Raw genomic sequence first — 25,061 nt, 5'->3', positions numbered from 1 at the left:
CAAGCTCCTGGAATCGCGCCAACTCTGCTTCTGTGTAATACTATATGCGCGTGGCGCTATCTCTCGGAATATTACGGAACTACGATCAGAAAACTCGTTTGTAAAGCTTGAATTCCACGTAGTTCCGTAATATTCCGAGAGATAGCGCCACGCGCACATCTAGCGCTCTTTTCATCACTTTTTCAACCTCGATTTTCATATTAAAATTGAACAAAGTTTCCGTTTTATTTCCATAGATGGCGTTACATGCCCGTATTCGATAGCGTTGATCACAATTTCGAGGTTATTTTCGAATTTTAATGAGTTCTTATGCGAATTAGAGACCACTGATGGCGAATTTAACGTTCGGTCGAGTCTCCTAAGCCGGTAATAAACTGAAAGAAAACACAATTCTCTACTCAAAAATTGTAATTTCTCGTCAATTAAAATGCACTCAAGAGTGAAATACATATGAACCAATTGACAAATTTCTACAAACATAATATTAATATTTCTTGAATAAAACTCAAAAGGTACTGAAAGAAAAAACCTACAAAAAATGGAAGAACACGCAGACAATAAACAATTAAACATACGTGCAAACAAACAAATAAAAATAAAAACAATTTTGATGTCAAAAAAATACAGCAGGAGCAGCCGCTTCGAATATAACAAAAAATGAAAAAATAAAGCATAAAGTACCTAACAAGGTGTTCAAAAAAAAATTTTTAATAAATATTTCATAGGTCGACTGGACTTGCACACCACAACTTCGTTTCTTAACATGTTTTCAGCAACGTTTTCCACTCGTGCTTTGGGCTGCGATGAATTTCCATTTTCTATACGACGACGATAGGTAAAGGTAAGTATCAGCTTTATGCCTGCGAACATAAAACAAAAATTAATTACATAATTATGGCTCATTTTGAGTTCAGAAAATGGCATATTTTCAGTAGAAGGAACGGTCGTTGCGATAATCTGACACCGGAAATGAATTCGCCGTTTCAAAAAACCCCCTTAGCCAAAAATTGGACTCGCTGACGCGCAAATTTAGACGGGTCATTTTTTTGCACAAAATGCAGCTTTTTTACTCAAAAATTGACTCGTCGAAATTAAGGTGTAATCGAGTTGAATCAACGGTCATGGGGGAGTTTTTTGGGACAGGGAATTCAATTCCGGCGTCCAATCGCAGACCAAATTTTTAGCTAGATTGACGACCAAAAGTTTTTTGGCCCAAAATTAGGTACAAAAAAGCTCGAGAATCAATTTTGTAACCTTTCGAGAGCTTTTTAGACTGTACGAACTGTCGAAGTGGGGGGTTTGGACATGCGGAGAAACTGTTCTCGATGTTGGCTCTTCTAAAAAGCTTATAGTTCCCTCTGAAATGAAGCTTTTTTTCAAAAATTTGAATTTTCAGGTAGAAAAACGCTCCATCGACTGAAATAAACGCGATTAACGTAATCAGCGATGCCGAATTAGTGACAATCGACTATTCGTACAGGCTATTTGGCATTTATTCGGCTGAAAAGCTCAATTTTGAAAAAGTACAAATTTTCCAATTTTCATCATTTTTGAGCATATTAGATGCTAAATGAGACCAATTTCATTAGGAGAATATAGAGTATTAGGAGGTTCGATGCTCCTAATACTTGAACTTTTGAATCAATTTTGCGAGCTTTAGAGAGCTTTTTAGGCTGTACGAAGTGTACAAATGGGGGGTGTTTTTGGGTACGGCGAATTCGTTTCCGGTATTGGTTTATTCCAAATGCTCAAAGTTCCCACTGAAATGAAGCTTTTTTTCAAAAAAGTTGAACTTTCAGGTAGAAAAAAGCTCGATCGACCGAATTAAACTAGATTGACGTGATCAGCGAAGCCGAATTAGTGACAATCGACTATTCGTATACCCTATTTGGCTTTCATTCGGCTGAAAAGCTCAATTTTGAAAAAGTACAAATTTTCCGATTTTGATCATTTCTGAGTATACTAGATGCTAAATGAGACCCATTTCATTAGGAGAATATGAGATATTGGGAGGTTCGATACTCCTAATACTTGAACTTCTGAATCAATTTTGCGAGCTTTAGAGCGCTTTTTAGGCTGTACGAAGTGCACGAATAAGGGGGTTTTTGGGTATAGCGAATTCGTTTCCGATATTGGTTTTACCAAAAAGCTCAAAGTTCCCTCTGAAATGAAGCTTTTTTTCAAAAAAGTTGAACTTTCAGGTAGAAAAAAGCTCGATCGACTGAAATGAACGTGATTGACGTGATCAGTGATACCGAATCAGTGACAATCGACTATTCGTACACCATATTTAGCTTTTATTCGGCTGAAAAGCTCAATTTTGAAACAGTAAAAGTTTTCCAATTTTTATCATTTCTGAGTATATTAGATGCTACATGAGAACAATTTCATTAGGAGAATATGGGATATTAGAAGGTTCGATACTCCTAATACTTGAACTTTTGAATCAATTTTGCGAGCTTTAGAGAGCTTTTTAGGCTGTACGTAGTGCGCGAATAAGGGGGTTTTTGGGTACGGCGAATCCGTTTCTGGTGTTGATTCTACCAAAAAGCTCAAAGTTCTCTCTGAAATGAAGCTTTTTTTCAAAAAATTTGAACTTTCAGGTACTAAAAAGCTTCGACGCTCAAAATAAACGAGCTTGACGTGATCAGCGATGCCGAATTAGTGACAATCAACTATTCGTACAGGGTATTTGGTTTTTATCCGGCTGAAAAGCTCAACTTTGAAAAAGTACAAATTTTCCTATTTTTATCATTTTAGATTATAAGAGATGCTAAATGAGACCAATTTCATTGGGAGAATATGAGATATTAGGAGGTTCGATACTCCTAATACTTGAACTTTTGAATCAATTTTGCGAGCTTTAGAGAGCTTTTTAGGCTGTACGAAGTGCACGAATAAGGGGGTTTTTGGGTACGGCGAATTCGTTTCCGGTATTGTTTCTGCCAAAAAACTCCGTGTTCCCACTGAAATGCAGCTTTTTTTCATAAAATTTGAACTTTCAGGAAGAAAAAAGCTCGATCGACTGAAATAAACGTGATTGACGTGATCAGCGATGCCGAGCTAGTGATGATCAACTATCCGTACAGGCTATTTGGTTTATATTCGGCTGAAAAGCTCAATTTTGAAAAATGCAAAATTTTCCAATTTTCATCATTTTTGAGCATATTAGATGCTAAATGAGACCAATTTCATTAGGAGAATATAGAGTATTAGGAGGTTCGATGCTCCTAATACTTGAACTTTTGAATCAATTTTGCGAGCTTTAGAGAGCTTTTTAGGCTGTACGAAGTGTACAAATGGGGGGTGTTTTTGGGTACGGCGAATTCGTTTCCGGTATTGGTTTATTCCAAATGCTCAAAGTTCCCACTGAAATGAAGCTTTTTTTCAAAAAAGTTGAACTTTCAGGTAGAAAAAAGCTCGATCGACCGAATTAAACTAGATTGACGTGATCAGCGAAGCCGAATTAGTGACAATCGACTATTCGTATACCCTATTTGGCTTTCATTCGGCTGAAAAGCTCAATTTTGAAAAAGTACAAATTTTCCGATTTTGATCATTTCTGAGTATACTAGATGCTAAATGAGACCCATTTCATTAGGAGAATATGAGATATTGGGAGGTTCGATACTCCTAATACTTGAACTTCTGAATCAATTTTGCGAGCTTTAGAGCGCTTTTTAGGCTGTACGAAGTGCACGAATAAGGGGGTTTTTGGGTATAGCGAATTCGTTTCCGATATTGGTTTTACCAAAAAGCTCAAAGTTCCCTCTGAAATGAAGCTTTTTTTCAAAAAAGTTGAACTTTCAGGTAGAAAAAAGCTCGATCGACTGAAATGAACGTGATTGACGTGATCAGTGATACCGAATCAGTGACAATCGACTATTCGTACACCATATTTAGCTTTTATTCGGCTGAAAAGCTCAATTTTGAAACAGTAAAAGTTTTCCAATTTTTATCATTTCTGAGTATATTAGATGCTACATGAGAACAATTTCATTAGGAGAATATGGGATATTAGAAGGTTCGATACTCCTAATACTTGAACTTTTGAATCAATTTTGCGAGCTTTAGAGAGCTTTTTAGGCTGTACGTAGTGCGCGAATAAGGGGGTTTTTGGGTACGGCGAATCCGTTTCTGGTGTTGATTCTACCAAAAAGCTCAAAGTTCTCTCTGAAATGAAGCTTTTTTTCAAAAAATTTGAACTTTCAGGTACTAAAAAGCTTCGACGCTCAAAATAAACGAGCTTGACGTGATCAGCGATGCCGAATTAGTGACAATCAACTATTCGTACAGGGTATTTGGTTTTTATCCGGCTGAAAAGCTCAACTTTGAAAAAGTACAAATTTTCCTATTTTTATCATTTTAGATTATAAGAGATGCTAAATGAGACCAATTTCATTGGGAGAATATGAGATATTAGGAGGTTCGATACTCCTAATACTTGAACTTTTGAATCAATTTTGCGAGCTTTAGAGAGCTTTTTAGGCTGTACGAAGTGCACGAATAAGGGGGTTTTTGGGTACGGCGAATTCGTTTCCGGTATTGTTTCTGCCAAAAAACTCCGTGTTCCCACTGAAATGCAGCTTTTTTTCATAAAATTTGAACTTTCAGGAAGAAAAAAGCTCGATCGACTGAAATAAACGTGATTGACGTGATCAGCGATGCCGAGCTAGTGATGATCAACTATCCGTACAGGCTATTTGGTTTATATTCGGCTGAAAAGCTCAATTTTGAAAAATGCAAAATTTTCCAATTTTCATCATTTTTGAGCATATTAGATGCTAAATGAGACCAATTTCATTAGGAGAATATAGGATATTAGGAGGTTGGATACTCCTAATACTTGAACTTTTGAATCAATTTTGCGAGCTTTAGAGAGCTTTTTAGGTTGTACGAACTTCACGAATAGGGGGGTTTTGGGGGTCGGAGAATTTGTTTCGGGTCTTGGTTCTTCCAAAAAGCTCAAAGTTCTCACTAAAATGAAGCTTTTTTTCATAAAAGTTGAACTTTCAGGTATAAAAAATCTACGACGCTGAAAATAAACGAGCTTGACGTGATCAGCGATGCTCAATTAGTGACAATAGACTATTCGTACAGGCTATTTGGCTTTTATTCGACTGAAAAGCTCAACTTTGAAAAAGTACAAATTTTCCAATTTAAATCATTTTCTAAAGCTATGATAAATGAGACCAATTTCATTAGGAGAATATGGGATATTAAGAGGTTCCATACTCCTAATACTTGAACTTTCGAATCGATTTTGCGAGCTTTAGAGAGCTTTTTAGGCTGTACGAACTTTCCGAATAGGGGGGGTTTTTGGGGTCGGCGAATTTGTTTCTGGTGTTGGTTCTTCCAAAAAGCTCAAAGTTCTTACTAAAATTAAGCTTTTTTCATAAAAGTTGAACTTTCAGGTATAAAAAATCTACGACGCTCAAAATAAACGAGCTTGACGTGATCAGTGATGCTCAATTAGTGACAATCGACTATTCGTACAGGGTATTTGGTTTTTATCCGGCTGAAAAGCTCAACTTTGAAAAAGTACAAATTCTCCAATTTTGATCATTTTCGAATATGCTAAATGAGACCAATTTCATTAGGAGAATATAGGATATTAGGAGGTTCGATACTCCTAATACTTGAACTTTTGAATCAATTTTTCGAGCTTTAGAGAGCTTTTTAGGTTGTACGAACTTTAATTACAGGGGGTTTTTGGGGTCGGAGAATTTGTTTCTGGTGTTGGTTCTTCCAAAAAGCTCAAAGTTCCTACTAAAATGAAGCTTTTTTTCATAAAAGTTGAACTTTCAGGTATAAAAAATCTACGACGCTCAAAATAAACCAGCTTGACGTGATCAGCGATGCTCAATTAGTGACAATCAACTATTCGTACAGGGTATTTGGTTTTTATCCGGCTGAAAAGCTCAACTTTGAAAAAGTACAAATTTTCCTATTTTTATCATTTTAGATTATAAGAGATGCTAAATGAGACCAATTTCATTGGGAGAATATGAGATATTAGGAGGTTCGATACTCCTAATACTTGAACTTTTGAATCAATTTTGCGAGCTTTAGAGAGCTTTTTAGGCTGTACGAAGTGCACGAATAAGGGGGTTTTTGGGTACGGCGAATTCGTTTCCGGTATTGTTTCTGCCAAAAAACTCCGTGTTCCCACTGAAATGCAGCTTTTTTTCATAAAATTTGAACTTTCAGGTAGAAAAAAGCTTCGACGCTTGAAATAAACGAGCTTCACGTAATCAGCGATGCTCAATTAGTGGTAATCGACTATTCGTACACCCTATTTGGCTTCCATTGAAAAAGCAGCATTGAAAAATCTTTAAAACACTTTTAATAAGTTATTTTTGCAAAAATAACGTAAAAAATTTTTTGACACTGAAAAAAACTGACGAAAAAATTTGTTTCTAAAATAGCAAAAATTAAAAATCAATCGAAAAAAATTATATGGATAAAAGAGCATTGAATGAATATTTTGGCTCCTGAAAAATTTCACTTTGAGAAATAAAATTGTTTTAGAAAAAGCAAAGGCATGGTATCAATCTACAAAAGTTATCTGAAAAAAGATCATTGAAAAAATCCATCGAAACTTTAAAATATTGTTTGAAAAAATAACAAAAAAGAATCAATTTAAAGAAAAATTGAAAAACTGCATTTTAAAAATTCGTTGGCACTAGGAGCAAAAACGAATAATTAACTTTTTCAAACTAAAAAAAAGCTAATAAAAAAATCCAATAGAATTGGCTACAACATACTCGTACATTCACCCAGTGGCCAATACCTCAAGTTTCCAGTGATAAGTGACCAGTATATGGGATCGAAGGCGGCGGGTACTTGGGAAGTCCTGCAGCATTTAGTCGGTCACCTAGAACATATTAAAATCACATCTAAGCGCTGTAACTGATCTCTGTCGTTCAACCAGTGATGTCTGTTGACTCGTCAAATTGAATAGTTTACATGTCAACTGACCAACTGTATCAATTATGTCAACTATGTCAAATGAATTGACCAATCAAAATTCATTTTTTAAAAATCGGATTTCCTACAGTGCACCAGGCTAGGCTCCAATTTTTTATTTTTTATTTCCGAGCTTGATCTCCTATTTTATTCTCATGCTTGTTCAACTTTTTAATAAAGAAATCTGACAAATCAATGTTTTTTTGTTTTTTGTTTTTTTTTTTTTTGAATAATACCTACATACCTACTGTAGTATATTATCCTATCGATAGACCGCAGCACTGCTGCAACGTTTGTACTCTGTACTCCAGTTATTAATAAAGTATCATTCCTCGTGTGTAACTACAACATGGCGCAGTCGAAGACGCGTATTTTCGCTCATTTAATGAATAATAAGTAGTGAAAAGTGCGGTTAATTTTAATAATCTGTGTAAAAAATGTCATCGCTAATCAACAAACCTAATGAGCTCTCCTTCGAGGGCAATGTGAAAGAAAACTGGCGTCGTTTTAAGCGCAGTTTTGAATGCTACATAGATGCGTTATCATCAATCCAAGCTAAAAAGGAAACGGCGATCACAGACGAAGCTAAAATCGCGCTTCTATTAAATGTTGCCGGTGAATCCGCGGAAGATGTGTTCGAACAATTTAATTTAACTGCAGATGATAAAAAGAAGTATGACACGGTAATTAAAAAGTTTGAAGATTATTGTTGTCCGAAAAGCAACTCCACGTACATAAGATATAAATTTCAAACACGAATTCAAGAAGATAATGAGCCGTTCGATAAATTTCTGCTGGATTTAAAGAAACTCGCAGCAGATTGCAATTTTTGTGCTCCATGTAAGGAATTATTATTGTGTGATCGTGTTATAATCGGCATTCGCGATACCCTTCTTTGTGAAGAACTAATTCGAGATCCAGCATTGACCCTGAACAAGGCAGTCACTTCCTGCAATCTCACCGAAACAGCACGTAAGCAAGCTGATGAAATAACTAAGAAAGAGACAACTGTGGATGTTAATGCACTATATGCTAACCGGAAGCCATTTCCGAGGAAAAACGATAAATATGCTCAGAAGAAGACAGAAAATAATGACAGCAACGAACCATATGATTGTAGAAAGTGCGGCTATAAACACAAGGCGCGATCCTGTCCAGCATATGATAAAATGTGTAATAATTGTGGTAACTATGGTCACTTTGTAGTAGGTTGTAAAAAACGTAATAATAATCGCGATCGTAAGCCGCGTGATAATCGTTCTGATGGTGATAATGTAAAATATAATGCTAAAAATGTTGATCTATTAGAGGATGACAACGACGATCCGAATAATGTAGTGTATTTCGATAGTGTTGAAATAATCAATATTGGTTCTGTTAATCATGATAATAACGGTTGGTACAAAACGATATCAGTAGAAAATACTCCTGTGCGCTTTAAACTTGATTGTGGTGCTTATTGTAATACCTTACCGCTAGAATATTTTAAAAAGCTTAAAATTGATAAAGTAATAAAACGTGAATTGATAAAATTACGTGCATACGGTGGTAAAATAATACAAGCTGTTGGTTCGATAATATTGTGCTGTAATGTAAATGGAAAACAATGTTACATTAAATTTGTGATTGTTGATTGTAGCGATATGCCGATTCTAGGATTAAATACCTGCGAGAAGCTTAATTTTGTTAAATGTAACGATAACGATAAAATCTCTAAAATCTCTGATAATTTTGCTAACAATAATGATCGTGTTTCTGTTCGTAATGATTATGTATGTGCTAGTGATAACGATGAAAATTTTACCAACAATAATGATCGTCCTCGTGTTCGTAATGATTCTGTACGTGTTAGTAGTATTACTGCTAAAGATAACAAACCTGTTAGTAATAATCATCGTACTGTGGATAATTTAAATCTGTCTAACGTAATCGAAGCTAATAAGATAAATAGTGTTATCAGTACTAATAATAGTCCGGTTTTAAAAGATTATCCTGAGTACGTAGATGTATTTAACAGATTAGGTACTTTTCCTGGTGATAAATATTCGTTGAAATTAAAACCAAATGCCGTTCCCTACGTTGGTAAAACTCGAAGAATTCCTGAAGCGCTGAAAGATAAATTTAAAGCTGAACTAGATCGCATGGAAGCTGATGGTATCATTGCTAAAGTCGAAGGACCCACCGAATGGGTTAATAAATTTGCCATCAAAATAAAAGATAGTGGCGATTTACGAATTTGTCTCGACCCGACGAAACTTAACGAACAGCTGGTACTAGACATTCATCCGATACCAACAAAAGACGAAATTGCTCCGAGATTGAAAGGGAAAAAATGTTACTCTGTGTTCGATATATCCCGAGCGTTCTACCACTGGTTAATGTCCGAAGAAAGTTCGTATCTATGTGTTTTTTCGACGCCATATGGCAAATACCGATATTTAAGAATGCCTAATGGTCTGAATATTGCATCAGAAGCGTTCCAACGTAAGATGGAAGAACTCCTAGCTGGCTTACCTGTAAGTGTTTACATCGACGATATAATAGTGGCTGCCGATAATGAAGCTGAACACGACAAAATCGTACGACAATTGTTAGAACGTGCTAGGAAAGTTGGAATCCGTTTTAACGCTAAGAAAACGCAGTATAAAGTAAAATCTGTAAAATACTTAGGTTTTCGTTTCTCTGAGAAAGGTATGGAAGTAGATCCGGAGTACGTCGAAGATATTCTGGCCATGAAGCCTCCTCAGAGTGTAAAAGAAACGCAATCGTTTATTGGTCTTGTAAACCACCTGAGAAAATTCATTCCAAACGCCTCGCAATTAACAAAGAAATTGCGCGAACTAACGAAGAATGACACCGATTTTGAATGGTCAGTCGACCATGAAGCATGTTTTAATAAAATCAAACGTGTTTTGGCGACAACACCAACTCTACGCATTTACTCGTTATCTGATCCTGTGGTAATCTACACAGACGCATCTCAAGATGGTTTAGGTGCCTGTTTAGTTCAATGTGATCAACCTGTTGCGTTCATCTCCAGAGCGCTGACTAAAACTGAACAACTTTATGCTCAAATCGAAAAAGAGCTGCTCGCTATCTGTTTTGCTACTGAAAAATTTAAGAATTTCATCTATGGCAGAAACGATGTCACCATAAAAACCGATCATAAGCCGTTAATACCGTTACTTCGAAAAGACCTTGGTGAATTGACCACCAGGCTCCAAAAAATGAAACTTCGCTTACTTCGTTATAAGTTTACGCTCGAATATATTCCAGGCAAGCAAAATATAATCGCCAATATCCTGTCAAGAAACGTAAACAGAGAAAAATCGCCGAACGAGTTCAAGTTTATGAAGCACTCCGTGCATGCCTTGGAAACAACGCTTGTAATCAGCGAAGAAAAAAGACGAAAACTCCAAGAAGAAACGTTGAACGATCCGGTCCTAAGTGAATTATTACGCTTATCAAAATCCAATTGGACTGTTAACAAACGTTCCATCGAAAATGAAGACCTACGATATTACTACAGTCTACGCGACGATATTTTGACTGAAGATGGTCTACTCTACTATAAAAATCGCCTGATCGTTCCAAAAACGATGCAAGCAACGTTCCTTGAAAAACTCCACCAGCCTCACACTGGAGCTGAAAAAACGAAGCTACGTGCTCACCTGAGCTGTTATTGGCGCAACATCAACAAAGATATCGATGAATTCGTAAACTCTTGCGCAGTATGTGCCAAATACCGTAATTGCAAAATCAAGGAAACGTTACTTACCAGACCTACTCCGAAGTACCCATTTGAGGATATTTCTGCTGACATCGCCCAATGGGGTGCAAACCAATATTTAATCGTAATCGATCGTTTATCGAAGTGGATCGAAATCAAACGAATTTCGCAAATGACAGCAGGAGCTGTTATCGAAGTACTGAAGCCTATTTTTGCGACGATGGGCATTCCTAAAACGTTCACATCCGACAACATGCCATTTAACTCGTATCAATTTCAACAATTTGCCAAAGAATGGGAATTCAACTTAATTACAACCAGTCCGAGATATCCGCAATCCAACGGCCTTGCGGAAAAAGGTGTTCAAATCGCGAAAAATTTGCTCAAAAAAGCCCACGAACAAAATGTTGATATCGACAAAGTCCTACTCGAATATCGTAACACGCCATCGAAAACCAACGGGTACTCTCCAGCCCAAGTGATTCTCAGTCGACAAACTCGTACTTTCATACCAGCGACATATCACGCTCTTACGCCTAAAAATGTTATTAATGACGTTCGAAGAAAAGAAGATCTGAACAAATCCACTACTAAGGAATATTACGATAAATCCGCCAAACCAGAAGAAAAATTTGAAGTTGACGATAAAATCTACGTTCAATTCGATGGAAAATGGAAACCTGCCATAATCACAGCAGCTGCCGATACTCCGAGATCCTATTGGTTGAGAACCACCGATGGTTCCAACCTCAGAAGAAATTCTCGTCACCTCATGCGCCGAAAATCTTTGGAGGAGATGAGAAGGAGATCGATGAGACTTCCGGTACCTAATAAATCATCAGTACCACCACCGACCAAGACTCCAATCCCGACTATGGCTCACGATTCAACCATGTCATCAAATAACCCGAATGCGACCTCAAGTAACCTGTCGACGCCGATCAACGAACGGCCTCGCAGAGAAATCCGTAAACCTCGAAGACTTGCGGATTACGTTTAACTTTACTCGTTTCATTAATATTATTATTAATTTGTTTTGTTTATTTTAATTTTAAAAGGGAAAGATGTAGTATATTATCCTATCGATAGACCGCAGCACTGCTGCAACGTTTGTACTCTGTACTCCAGTTATTAATAAAGTATCATTCCTCGTGTGTAACTACAACACCTACCTAATTATAAATTTAACGTAAGTGACTGGGCCTGGACAAAAACAGTTGATGTGTCAACTATGGTTTTTTTTTACTCGACATACTTGACGCTGAGTTGATGTCAACTATATGCCAATTGCCAAGTTTTCAGCTCAAAGCATGCAATAATTTTATGCACTTTTTTTGACCTATTTCATCTGTGACGTTAAAAAATGAAGAAATGAAATTAAGTAGGCACGCTTACCCCAAATAGTAATAATGAGCCTTTTGAACATAGTGGAGTTTTTCTTGGACACGCATTTGTAAATACCCGTATCGTAGGGTGTGATTTTCTCTATTTTGAGAATTTTTTCATTTGGACTGATCTCCTTTATAAAGTTGGTGGTCTGAAATGGGAATATTTAAAAATCCTGAACATTTTTTCACCATTTATTTTGCATAGGTAGGTACCAATAAACAGAGGGAACATTGTTTTCGCGGGGTAACATTGATAGACCAATAAAAATGGAGCTAACGCGCCTGTTCGCATTGTGTGATGTGTGGAAACTGGAAATGCCAAATGCCGCTTCCCTATTGAAAATTTTATTAGCAGAATGCTAGCATTAGTAGCACCCATCTAGCATGAGTGGCAGAAAACTAGAATGATACTAGCATGATGCTAGCATGGAATGAACTAGCATAACATGCTAGCAAAATTCCAGCTAATTACTAGCACGATACAAACTAGCAAGAATTATGCTAGCAATAACCTAGCTACATGCAAGCAACATAACTACCGATTGAAGCTAGCATTTCCCGCTAGCAAAATGCTATCATATTGATAGTATGAGATGAGCTAGCACAATGTATGCTAGCAACATGCTAGTTAAACCCTTGCCCCTAAATTACTAAGTGATGCTAGCAGTTTATACTAGCATGATGCTATCCTATTGCTAGTATGATATTAGCTAGTAAAATTTATGCCAGCAATATGCTAGTTAAATCTCAGCACCATAATTACTGAGCCATGCTAGCAGTTCCTGCCAGCATAAAGCTACATACCATGTTGCTAGCTTGATATGAGCTAGTAAAAAGCACATTAGCCATACACTAGTTAATCCTAGCAGATAATTTATCCTATTAACAATTTTACTAGCAGAATGCTAGCGTTAGTAGCGCCCATCTAGCATGAGTAACAGAACACTAGCACGGTACTAGCATGGAATTAACTAGCAGATTACTAGTTAGAATGGTGTTAGCATTTTGCCAGCAGACTTTTTATTGGAAAATGCATCGTGGCATAGAGCATGAATAAGTGAACTAGCAAAAGGCAGACCAACAATTTGCTGGTTACATGCTAGCAGCATAACCACTGAGTACAGCAAGCAGTCACTACTAGTACAGTAAACTTCGCTTATTATTATAACGGTTAATGTTATAAATCGCTTTATGTTATTAAAATCGTCTGGTCCCGATCTTTTATATCCCATTACATTTCAATCGGTTTATGTTATAAGTCGCTTAATGTTATTAAAATGGGCTGGGACAAACGTTATAACATTAAGCGAAGTTTACTGTATATTGCTAGTGTATTAATAACACCCTGCAATGGTGCTAGCATGATGTGAACTAGCAAAGGGCATGCTAGCAATAATATGCTAGTTACATGCTAGAAGGACAATCACTGGTAAACTTGCACTAGTCTACTGCTAGCACTATTCTAACCTTGGTAAAGCTAGCAGTCAAGGTACTAGCATGGTGCTAGATTTTTGTTGGAAGACTTCTTCTCCAGGTGCTAGCAATCAAGCGGAAGCGCTGGCATAAGGCATAATGCTAGCAACTTGCTAGCATTGTTCTCTATCATGATACACTTAACTTCTCTTAGATGAAGTATGTAGTCAATGTGAATATAAGCTCAATAAGGTTTCTTGTAAATATAAGAAGAGTGAAGTTGGCCAACTAATCACTCAGTTTATACTAGCACAAGATGCTAGAGCAATGCTAGCTCTAAACGAGCATTGCAGGGCAATTGCCCATTTTTTTTGGATATTTTTTGGGAAATTCCCATACAACAATGGTCGACGTTGACTATACGTCGACATTCACATCAACAACGTTTTTTCCCTGTGTATTGATAAAAAAACGATTGATTGGTTACTTAACTAAAATCTTTTGTCTGTAAAGAAGCAAGGTGTATCAAAATTTTCATCAATTTCTCAATATTTTGGATACATCGACACACTATCTCGACATGTCGACTAGAAATTCGATGATCCAAATTCACATCTACATTAATATCTACATTTTACAACATGAAATTTCTTTATCAAGGATGCATTATACATGCTGAAATACATACAAAAGTATACTTCTGAAATAGAAAATCGAATACGTTGGTAAATCTTTTACTAATTCTTGATTTTTTCATTTGTGTGGGTTGTAGATAGGTTTGTTGATTGAAAAGTCGACGTCGACTAATTCATCAATATCAGCATCGACCATAATTTCTATTGGTTTTTTACCCAATTGATAAGCCGATGTTAATGTAGACAGTTTTATCGACGTGATATTTTAGCCATCGGATCCGCAGATATGAAATCCGCTGATACAAAGTTGCACATGGCACATCGAGGCAATCACACCACATTTCCGCTGAAACTGCTGGTCAGCAGTTTTAGCGGAAATCATCCACCGACGACTAATATCGACAGTGGATTGAAAGTTAGTCGCAATCAAACCTCCTCCTATTGAAACACTACTTAAAGTGTGTGCATAATGTGTTTTAATAAAGCCAATCAGTATTTTTGTGAATTTACTTTCAATTTTTACTGTTTTTTGTTTTCGTTTTTTTCTTTAAATTGTAGTGATTTTTGCTGTAATGTTAATTGGTGGTGTTTTTTTCAATTGTTTTCCCGAATTTTGATTACAACCCCCCCCCTCCCCGGCCGTCCTTTATCACTGATTTTAATATGTTTTATATTTTGCGATTTTTTTTCTGTAGTTTCATAATTTTTGATTTTTGAGTTTTTTTTGAGAGATTCTCAACACTTGATGCTGGTTATATTTAGAATTTTTTTTGAGCTTTCCCGATTTTTTTCACGTTTCAGGATATTATTTGTGAGTTTTTTTTTCAATTTTCACTGTTCTTTTTTTTTTTTGAAATTGTGTAGTGTTTTTTACTGTAATGTGATCGGAGGTGTTTTTCAGTTTTTTCCAACTATATTTTCCCAAATTTTGATTTCAAGCCCCCCCTCGCCCTTTTTCTCGATTTTTTCACGTTTCAGGATATTATTTGTGAGTTTTTTTTTATTTTTTCCTGTTTTTTTTTTTGAAATTGTGTAGTATTTTTTACTGTAATGTGATCGGAGGTGTTTTTTCTAACTATATTTTCCCAAATTTTGATTTCAAGCCCCCCCCCTCGCCCTTTACCATTGATTTTAATGTTTTCTATTTTTTCAGTACTTTGATCATTTTTGATTATTTTTATGCTGCTGAAGCAAATTTTGATGAAAATTTCGATGCAAATGTCGACCCATCCACATCCGTCACTTTTGGACGCCAGTTGCATAATGCTAGAAAAATGACGCTAGCGTGGTGCTGGTACCATTTTCCTAGCATCATGCTAGCAAGTAGCAACAGTTTGCTGGCAGATATGCTAGTTATGGTGTTCAAAATGGTGCCACCGGTGCTAGCATAGTCATGTTAGCAACGTTGCTAGCATTCTGCCACTTGAAATTGTATAGGGTTGTTCCGGTCTCATTTTAAAGAGGAAACTCAGGCAATTCTATAACGCAACGCGAGTGTCTGTGACTTTCAATTTTTATCAACAGAAATATTTATCATGATTAAAATTGCATTTTTTTTTTTCAAATTCTAAAAGTTCACAAAAACTTCCGATAAAAAGGAGATATCAGTTTTATTCGAGTTGAATCAATATTGTCAGCAGCTGGAGCTAAAAGGTAAAGTAAGGTAACCTGAATTCTTTCGAAATTGTTTTTTATCATACTCTGGATGCGTAGAATTTCGATTCTACAATTCTGGGGTAACATTGATCGACGCAAATTTTACCAATTTTCTTAAAATTGTAAATTTAGGTACCTACCTACGTATTTACTGTGTACCTATTGCCCATTTTTTTTTCAATTTTGAATTCTTGTATCGCTTGAATCGTGTATTGCCTAAAAATTGTATTATTTTTAAATGTACCATGTAGGTACCTACTACCTACCTTTTACTTGAAAATTAAATTTTCTTATTTTGAATTTATTTTCTGCAAAAATGAATAATTACGCGATTTTTATGCGAAAATTTGATGATTTTACGGCTGTAAGTACCAACCATGAACATCTGCCAACGTGACCCCATCGTTCAAACCATGTTTTGTGAAGATTATCAGCACTGTAGATCACAAAATTTAAACTCTATCACAGTTATTCCACTTTTTTCAATTTTTTTCACAAATTTTCAAAAAAATCTCATGTTTTAGCAAGTTATGCTACAGACTTCGTGCTACCGTCAAAATTAATGTGTTATAACAGCTAAAAAACTGAAAAAACGGCGATTTTTCTATCAATGTTACCCCCGTTTATTGGTACCAAGCTAAGGTATATGGTAACTTGAACAGTATTTTTGTTTAGTAACCAACTGACAATAATTAGTATTACATAGGTATCTTATTCCAAGCGAGTAAATTAATGCGATTTTGCCAAGAAAAATTGACTTACCATCGTAGTGTCAATTAATGCAGAGTTTAGAAATTAATATTAAAGAAAGGATTTACTTGGTCACTAGTGTCTACTTTCCACTCGACTTCAGTTGTATCCGAGCAAGTGATGGAAACGTTTCCCCGACACGGGATTGATAAAGCCGTATTATTTGGGAGGTGGCCCGTATCGGTCCATCCTGTAAAAGTCATGTTATAATTGCAGTTTAATTGTGATACATTTCATTTGTATCTAGGTAGGTAGCTACTTGAGATGTTATTGCAATTGTTTTAGCTCCTAAGTATACGATTTAAGATTTCATCATTCAAAGAAACTTTACAATCATACGAAAAGTTTCAAATCATTTCATTACGAATGATTCCATGTCTTATATGATATGTATACCTATACCTGCTTATTCGAATGATAGGAGGCTTACAATAATTTTCATGGATGAAAACTTAAAAATAGGTAGGTACTCAATTCACTTACCAAAGGATGTGGCTGAATATAACATGAATAGGTACCATGTATGGAATCAGAGCATACCGCGTCATTCTTATGCGATGTTGAGAAATGTACGAAAATTTAGTTTTATTTGTATATGTAAATACGTGATATGTACATATAGATGCCTAGCTTCTGCTAATGAGACGAAAAAGAACTATAGAAAAACAACACGCAGTATTACATGAGCTACGTACGTTTTTTATTGTAAATTCAAAGTAAAATAAAAATTGAACTGATAGGTTAGCTAACACCCACCAAGATCCTTTTATTGTTTATTCAAAGTAAGATAAAAACTGAACTGATAAGTTGGCGAACGCCCACCAAGATCCTGTTTACCAGACCGTCTCTTTCAACAATTCTTTTTGTTTTTCATTCTCAATTTAAATAGATAATATTCAACCATTCGTAGATAATACAATATAATATCTAAGTACATAGATACAGATACTGTGATTTTTTTCAAATGCAGTTTCAATTTCATATTATGTCAACGTACACGATTAACTATCAGCGCATTATTGTTCTGTAAACCATACGCGATTTACCAAACTATTATTCTGAAAATTATCACGACACAATGAGAAATTTAATAATTGTTATATTCACGTTATATTTAGCCTATTCCTTAGGTAAGTTATCTACTTGAATTTATTTTATTCATTTTCAGAGAACCAATATTATAGTCCGGCATATGACAAAAGGAGTAATTGCAACCCCCCCCCCCGCCGATCCTCCGGGACAACTTTTTTCTTAAAGGGGACATCCTAAGGAACATTTTAAAGCAAACTTGCCAAAAAAAAGTTGGCCTTACTTACAAAATGGCGGCCATTTTGATTGACAGGTCAGCCGAAATCGCAGATTTTGCGTTTTAACTTAGGACTTGCACGAACTTTTTCAAACTTTACAAAGGTGCATCGAAAGATCATGCAAAAATTCATCACCTGTCAAAATTTCAAATGCTAAAGTGCGTTTTTCGATTTTTGGTGAATTTTTGAAAATCGAATTTAGGCCAAAAATGAGGGAAAAAATCAAAATTTTACCAAATTGACCAAGAAAGTTGAAATTTGGGATATACCCTATTTTCGACATGCCAAATCGATTGGAAACGGTTTCACCCTGTTTTGAGCAGTTCTGGAGCCTCCAGCAGATTTTTGAAACTCGAAATTCCCAAAAAATCCCATCAAATTGGAGTTGTAAAGCTGAAATTTTTTCTAAAAACTAATTTCAATACGCTACGAAGTACTGCAGGTGAATTTCAAGTCGTTTTGGACCCTCCAGCAACTTTTTGAAAATATATGAAGCCTCCAGCAGATTTTTGAAACTTTAAATGTTCATAAAATATCATCAAATATGGAGATGGAAAGCTGAAATTTACTCTACACTCCAATTTTAACACCCTCTGAAGACGACTTCAGGTGGGCTAGAGTAATTTTAGGGCCTCCAGCGACTTTTTTTGAAAATTACTGGAGCCTCCAGCAGATTTTTGAAACTTTAAATGTTCATAAAATATCATCAAATATGGAGATGGAAAGCTGAAATTTACTCTACACTCTAATTTCAACACTCTCTGAAGACGACTTCAGGTGGGTTCAAGTCGTTTTAGGGCCTCCAGCGACTTTTTTGAAAATTACTGGAGGCTCCAGTAGATTTTTGAAACTTGAAATTTGCCCAATTGACATTAATTTATCAAATGGAGTTGGCAAGCTGAAATTTACTTCGCAGACTACATGGTGGTTTCAAATGGTTTTGAAGCTTCCAGCTACTTTTAGGAAATTTCAATTTTCCAAGAAAACGTCATACAACCTTTCAAAAAGTTGCTGGAGGCTCCAAAACGACTTGAAATTCGCCAGCAGCCAACTTCGTATGGTATTGAAATTAGTTTGCAGAAGGAATTTCGACTCTCCACTTAGTTTGATGATATTTTGGGGAAATTTCAAGTTTCAAAAATCTACTGGAGGCTCCAGTAATTTTAAAAAAGGTCGCTGGAGGCCCTGAAACGACTTGAACCCACCTGAAGTCGTCTTCAGAGGGTCTTAAAATTGGAGTGTAGAGTAAATTTCAGCTTTCCATCTCCATTTGATGATATTTTATGAACATTCAAAGTTTCAAAAATCTGCTGGAGGCTTCAGATATTTTCAAAAAGTTGCTGGAGGATCCAAAACGACTTAAAATTCACCTGCAGTACTTTGTAGCGTATTGAAATTAGTTTTTAGAATAAATTTTTGCTTTACAGCTCCAATTTGATGGGATTTTGTGGGAATTTCGAGTTTCAAAAATCTGCTGGAGGCTCCATAACTGCTCAAAACAGGATGAAACCGTTTCCTATCGATTTGGCATGTCGAAAATAGGGTATATCCCAAATTTCAGCTTTCTTGGTCAATTTGGTAAAATTTTGATTTTTTCCCTCATTTTTGGCCTAAATTTGATTTTCAAAAATTCACCAAAAATCGAAAAACGCACTTTAGCATTTGAAATTTTGACTGGTGATGAATTTTTGCATGATCTTTCGATCCACCTTTGTAAGGTTTGAAAAATGCGATTTCGGCTGACCTGTCAATCAAATTTGCCGCCATTTTGTAAGTAAGGCCAATTTTTTTTTGGAAAGTTTGCTTTAAAATGTTCCTTAGAATGTCCCCTTTAAGAAAAAAGTTGTCCCTGAGTATCGGGGGGGGGGGGGTGCAATTACTCCTATTGTCATATGCCGGACTACTTATTAAAAGATTCATTTGCCAGCCTTTCAGAGTCTTGCGAAAATAACTGACAAGGGAACCTCTTGAAGTGTCCGCCTCCGATTTGAACGGGACCGCGATTTTTTGAAAGAGCATGTTCTAAAACCCACAAATCCAAATTTTCAGCAGCCCAAACTCATTTTTCGAATTTTGGCGAATTTTTGAAAATTCAAAATTGACTGTTTTTGGCGATTTATGCTTTTTTTTAAAAAAAAAGTACGTACCTACGTGACCAATAAAAATGGTCAAAATAAATCCCAAAACTAATATTAATTCCCCAAATCCAAGTTTTGCCATTTCCAGCCATTCTGGAGCCTCCGGCGCTATTTTTAAATTTCTCCAGAATTTTGAATTTGCTCCAGAAGGCGTGAATATGCAATTGGGCAGCTAAAAATCGAGTTGTGTGTTATACTCGATCTGTTTAACGAATATATCCACATTTGAGTCGGTTTTGGGGCGGACACCTCAGGAGTGGTTTTTTGACCAGCTTTTTTCAAATAGAAAATCCAAAAAAATCAAAAGTTTTCCATTTGCGAGGAAATTTTTGAAGTTTGCACGTATCGCTGTATTTTGTCCACAACTAACCTCTCGAGGCCGAATTCCGCCATTTCCCACCGATCTGGAGCCTCCAGCGTGATTTTTAAATTTCTCCAGGATTTTGAATTTGCTCCAGATAGTTAGATTTTCATTTCCTTAATTTTTTTTCATCAAGTTTTTATTTTTGCTCAACTTGGGTAATGTCAAATTAGGTACCCTTTTTCAAAAAATTCTTACCTACTTATTTCCTAGTGGACAGAGCTAGCGAGGTACCTATAACTCAAAAATACAAATTTTGAAAATTTTGCAATAAGGTAGGTACGTACATACATACAATACGTTTAAAAGGGAAGATGGTGCAACTTATGTAAAATAGGTATAGGTACAGGGTACCCAGAAATTTCAGGTACCCCTAAAAAAAGTTTTCTGCTAAAATACTTCGGTTGGTCACGGTGAATGATAATAATGATTGAACATGATTGGTTGTTGGACTGGAGAGATAACATTCCACCAATCATATGCATCTATTTCACGTTTCCAACCTATATTTTTAATGAAAAACTTTTTTTGGGGTACCCGATGTTTCTGGGCACCCTGTAGCTTGACAAATGAAATGATTTATTTTCACCAATTTTTATAGGTTTGGAAATTCCGTACAGAAATAACTCCCTTGTGATAATTGATCGATTTAAAACCCGGAGTAACTTTACTATACCTTGTTCTGATACAGATGAAGTGGAATGGATTGTTGACACCGACATTTATGTAATTACTTTTGATTAAGTTGGTCTAATGCGACAGCAGGGCCTATTCTAAGGTTTTTTTGGAGCTACACAATACTGACTGAAATTTTTTGAGATTCGTTTTAAAGGATATCTCCCCCCCCCCCATCCAAAAAAAGAGAGAAAAAATTCAAAGCAATTTTTCATATTTTTTTGAAAAAGAAAACTTTTTACTTGAAAAAATACGTGATGTTTTATTTTGAAAAATTATTAAATTTTCTAAAGCTTTTGCCCTAGCTTAGCTCCGGCCTTTAGGCCCTTGTTTCTATTTTTGAAATTACATATTATAATTCCCTGAAAACTATTGTTAGAATTTTTAAATGTTGAAGCTATGAAAATCAACTTTTTGCATCAGCCATTTTACTTTTTGAATTTGTCAATTTTTTAAATTATTCTATTGTGCAATTTTTTAAAAATTTTCAACAATGAAACATTACCTTCAGAAATTTAATAGGCATAACCCAATCAATACAGGGTTGGTATGGGTGCAAAATAACGAAACAGCAAAAAATTACTCAGAATAGCGAAAAAAAAGTGTGAGGATTCATTTGAAAATACCAAAAAGCTTGAAATTTAACGTTGAATTTTTTATATTGAAAATCATTATTTGAAATTGTGAGTTTTCTTATAGTAAATCTTTTACCCTCACTTGGCTCGGAAAAAATTGAAAATTTTCCAAAAATTATGTTCTGTCCTCTTTTTAAATTTTGTTTTCACAGACCAAAAGCCGAAGAAAATCCACAAAAAATACGTAATAAGAAAAAAGGTGCGAATTTTTGATTTTTGATCTTACTACACCAACCTTGCATTGGAACAATTCAAATTTGTTGTGATTGTAGGTAGCATCGTATTTATTTGAAAAATTTAAATTATTCAACTTTTTTGCTTCCAACTCCTGGCTAAATATCTTGAAAAATCCGTGGAAGAGGGGGGGGGGGGGGGTTACTTCGGGTAAAAAGTTGCAAAAATCTGGCGAAAAAAGTTGAACATATTTCAGTCTTACCCCCTCCCCTTGGAGCCATGTAACTAAAATCAACTCCCATGAACTAACTTAAATTGTAATTTCTAGCCATTTAGTCATTCTGGAACTTCCAGCGCGATTCTTGTCCCCCCCCCCCCAGAAATATAATTTCAAAATTGCTCTTACGAAATAAGTAGGTATGTGGAAATCAATTTGGGCAGCTAAAAATTGTGGTCCATTTTTGGGTCTATTCAACAAGTTTGTCCACATTAAATTTGATTTTCAGGCAAGCACATCAAGGACATTTTTATCAACCAGTATTCTCCACTAATCAATCATTTAAAAAAAGGTTGGTTAAAAAAATGTACTGTGTGTGACTGTATGAAAATCAGCTCAAATTTGGATAAACTACTTTAATTTGTAGATCAAAAATAAGCTGGTTTTTAGCTCTTCAGCTCTTCAAATTTTTTTAAAATGTTTTTAAAATAATGACGGATCGACATTATTGTAAAACTTGAAATAGGTAATAGGCATACGTTTCCCCAAGATTTCATCAAAAGAGCCTCGAAAGTTTTTTTTTCTCCACAGAAATAGCTCATTAACAGTAGGAAGAGCGTTACAAAATAGTCTTCGGATTTGTTTTTTTTATCATTAGAAGTGAAAAGAACTGGCCCATAAAAAAATTTCACATAACTCATGGCAATCATTAGGGTTTTTCTGAAAAAAATGGGGGTCCTCCTGAAAAATTTTCGGAACCCTCAAATATTCTGCAATAGCACATTTCCATCCACTGGGTGCCACTACTACTTGGTAATTTTTTCTACTACTTTTATGTATCTACCTTTTACCTGATTATTTGTTTGATAGCATTGTGCAGTTTTTATATGTAGTGTACCTTTAGTATTTTTTTTTTTTTTTTTTTTTAATTTGGATTCTGAATAATTTTTTTTCAACTGCACAATTTTTTTTCCAACTGCACATCGATTTTTTGGAGCTACACAATATTGTTGGAACTGCACGTTAGAATAGGCACTGCCGGGACAGGGATGTCAAGTATCAAAAAGAAAAAACTATTGATTTTTCATTATTCAAATTTTGAGTGAAGAACTGTGAGGAAGTATGGTTATTGTGATAGCGAATTTTTTGTGCATTATTCTTCAGTACAAATACTTCGGGTTTGGAACACACTAAACCAATGGTAGGTATGCATTTTTTTCAACTCTAATGTTTTTCAGGCTAAAAATTTCATTCAAGTGGAAGCGCCAAATAAAAAGAATCTTGTGATAGAACAACCTGACCAAGATGATGGCGGTGTTTATAAATGTGTATCCAAAAAGAATCCTAATTTATTCATGAAGATTGTCGTTCACGTGATGAGTACGGTTACATTCGTATTTCTACGAATTTATTTCTATAAATATTATGCAATTTTCTGTTGACAGATTTACCTAACCATTTTTTAAATTAGATATTCTTTTTACTTGTTTTTCAGTGTAAGACTCATCGATCATCTAACATTCATGCTGACTTGACTAAAGTATTTCAATTGAGTTGTGGAATATGGCCTACATTTATTACTCGTCGAAGTTTAAAATATCCGAACTCTTTGATCAGCTTCATATTTGGGTAATTCTCAAAAAAAGTTTAAATTTCAGTACTAAAATTTTTCGAAAATGAAAACCTTTTTTTGAATTTTTTTCAAAAGGGACTTGATTCTAGGCATACCCAGGACACCGAAAATGACTTCAGGCCCAAGTCATCTTCAATAGGGGCGGGGGGAGGGGCTTTAAAAAAATTGGTGTCACATGTTGAAAAAAAAGGCTGTTCACTACTTTTGGGTAGGTATAGGTATACCTAACTGGAGCAGTTGTTATTAGTAGCTTTAGCTCACAAAAAGTTCATCAAGTAGGTACCAGGTTCATTTTAATGGGAGTATTCAAACATGATAAGGTAGGTACTTTCCTTCGCCGTGGACAAAAAAATCATGATAGCCACGACGAAATACCAAACTGTACTATCCACAACGTAAGAAAAAAAGAACTAAAATTTGGTTTCCCGGTAATAGAATCAATAATTTTTCAATTTTCAAAGTTGTGGTCATCAAGTACTTACTATTTGAATATTTTCCTTTTTTTCAAGAAAAAAAATGTCTCTTTTAAACGTGAGAATGATAAGCCACGGCGATGGATCCGAAAAAAGGAAATCAGTACAATTTTTACAGATTACAATTTGCAGACTGGTTAATTGCATTTGCTTGATGGATTTGAAATGGGCGCAGCACTACTATCACTAAAACCATGCAGTGTACCCATTTCACCTTTAAAAATATCGAATAGGAGAGCCAGAAAAAATTAACAAAAATTGGCCACGGCGATGGACCAAAAACTGGTTACATCACTTTATGACCTCGGTTTCAGGGTATAAGTATCATTCCAAAAATTTATGTCAGTTCTGTCATTTACTCTCATATCATTTCAAAAAAAGTGGTAGTGTAATTAATTTTTGAAGATGAAGTTGAAAAATTTAAGTGGTTACAGGCCACGACGATGGAGTTTTCAGGGTTTGGGGGGACTTGACGCATAGTGGAGGGGGGTTGGGGGCCGTTAAACTATATGCACGTGATGCCCGAGTTGGTATCTACACAATACCACTGAAAAAAAATTTCAATTGTCAATAGTATTCAAGTAAACCACCAGTTACATGATTTTTAAACTTTTTTTGAGAATTACCCATTTCATCAATTTAGTAGGTATCACATGAATAATCGCTTATATTTAACTCAAGTATATTACGTACAGTATGCTTAAATTTGATTTGCATTGTAAAAAAGATGAAATAATAATTTGCATAATGTATCTACCTTGATATCCTACTCCTATTAACATAGAAAAAAATTGATAATGTAGGCGTACCTATTGTATATGCACTTGTATTCTATCAATATTTTTCGAGGTGAAAAATTGTTTACAAATCTGTACTCAGTGAATTAGATAAACTATTTTTACAGCAA

The 25,061-nt window shown here is 35.4% G+C and overlaps 2 protein-coding genes across 3 annotated transcripts; one reads left to right on the top strand and one right to left on the bottom strand.

Annotated features, from left to right (window-relative positions):
* Positions 1-390: 390 nt before the first annotated feature.
* On the bottom strand, positions 391-17,269 carry LOC135839574 (uncharacterized). Of its 2 annotated transcripts, none has more exons than XM_065355662.1 (5): positions 17,025-17,269; positions 16,610-16,731; positions 12,095-12,236; positions 6,768-6,877; positions 391-860 (listed from the first exon to the last, which is right to left on the bottom strand). In XM_065355662.1, exons 1-4 carry the CDS (start codon positions 17,047-17,049, stop codon positions 6,795-6,797), a joined length of 372 nt encoding a protein of 123 aa, XP_065211734.1. In that variant the 5' UTR covers positions 17,050-17,269; the 3' UTR covers positions 391-860; positions 6,768-6,794. The 2 variants fall into 2 exon arrangements, with proteins under 2 accessions (XP_065211734.1, XP_065211733.1); XM_065355661.1 differs by having other exon boundaries at positions 6,794-6,877; positions 17,025-17,268.
* Positions 17,270-17,485: 216 nt separating this feature from the next.
* On the top strand, positions 17,486-25,061 carry LOC135839575 (uncharacterized). The gene is made up of 4 exons (XM_065355663.1): positions 17,486-17,671; positions 20,949-21,073; positions 23,287-23,428; positions 23,544-25,061. The coding sequence occupies exons 1-4, from the start codon at positions 17,620-17,622 to the stop codon at positions 23,546-23,548; spliced, it is 324 nt and encodes a 107-aa protein (XP_065211735.1). The 5' UTR covers positions 17,486-17,619; the 3' UTR covers positions 23,549-25,061.

This window comes from Planococcus citri, chromosome 3 (assembly GCF_950023065.1).
Source record: "Planococcus citri chromosome 3, ihPlaCitr1.1, whole genome shotgun sequence".
NCBI lineage: Eukaryota > Metazoa > Arthropoda > Insecta > Hemiptera > Pseudococcidae > Planococcus > Planococcus citri.
The sequence above is the reverse complement of the archived record's forward strand: the minus strand, read 5'-3'. Positions and strand labels throughout refer to the sequence as shown.

Coding starts and splice junctions, on each gene's coding strand:
- LOC135839575 (XM_065355663.1), top strand. CDS start 17,620: ATGAGAAATTTAATAATTGTTATATTCACGTTATATTTAGCCTATTCC. Junction 17,672..20,948: donor ATATTTAGCCTATTCCTTAG/GTAAGTTATCTA, acceptor CAATTTTTATAG/GTTTGGAAATTCCGTACAGA. Junction 21,074..23,286: donor TTGTTGACACCGACATTTAT/GTAATTACTTTT, acceptor AATGTTTTTCAG/GCTAAAAATTTCATTCAAGT.
- LOC135839574 (XM_065355662.1), bottom strand. CDS start 17,049: ATGTTATATTCAGCCACATCCTTTG. Junction 16,732..17,024: donor ATATTCAGCCACATCCTTTG/GTAAGTGAATTG, acceptor TGACTTTTACAG/GATGGACCGATACGGGCCAC. Junction 6,878..12,094: donor GCTCATTATTACTATTTGGG/GTAAGCGTGCCT, acceptor AATATGTTCTAG/GTGACCGACTAAATGCTGCA.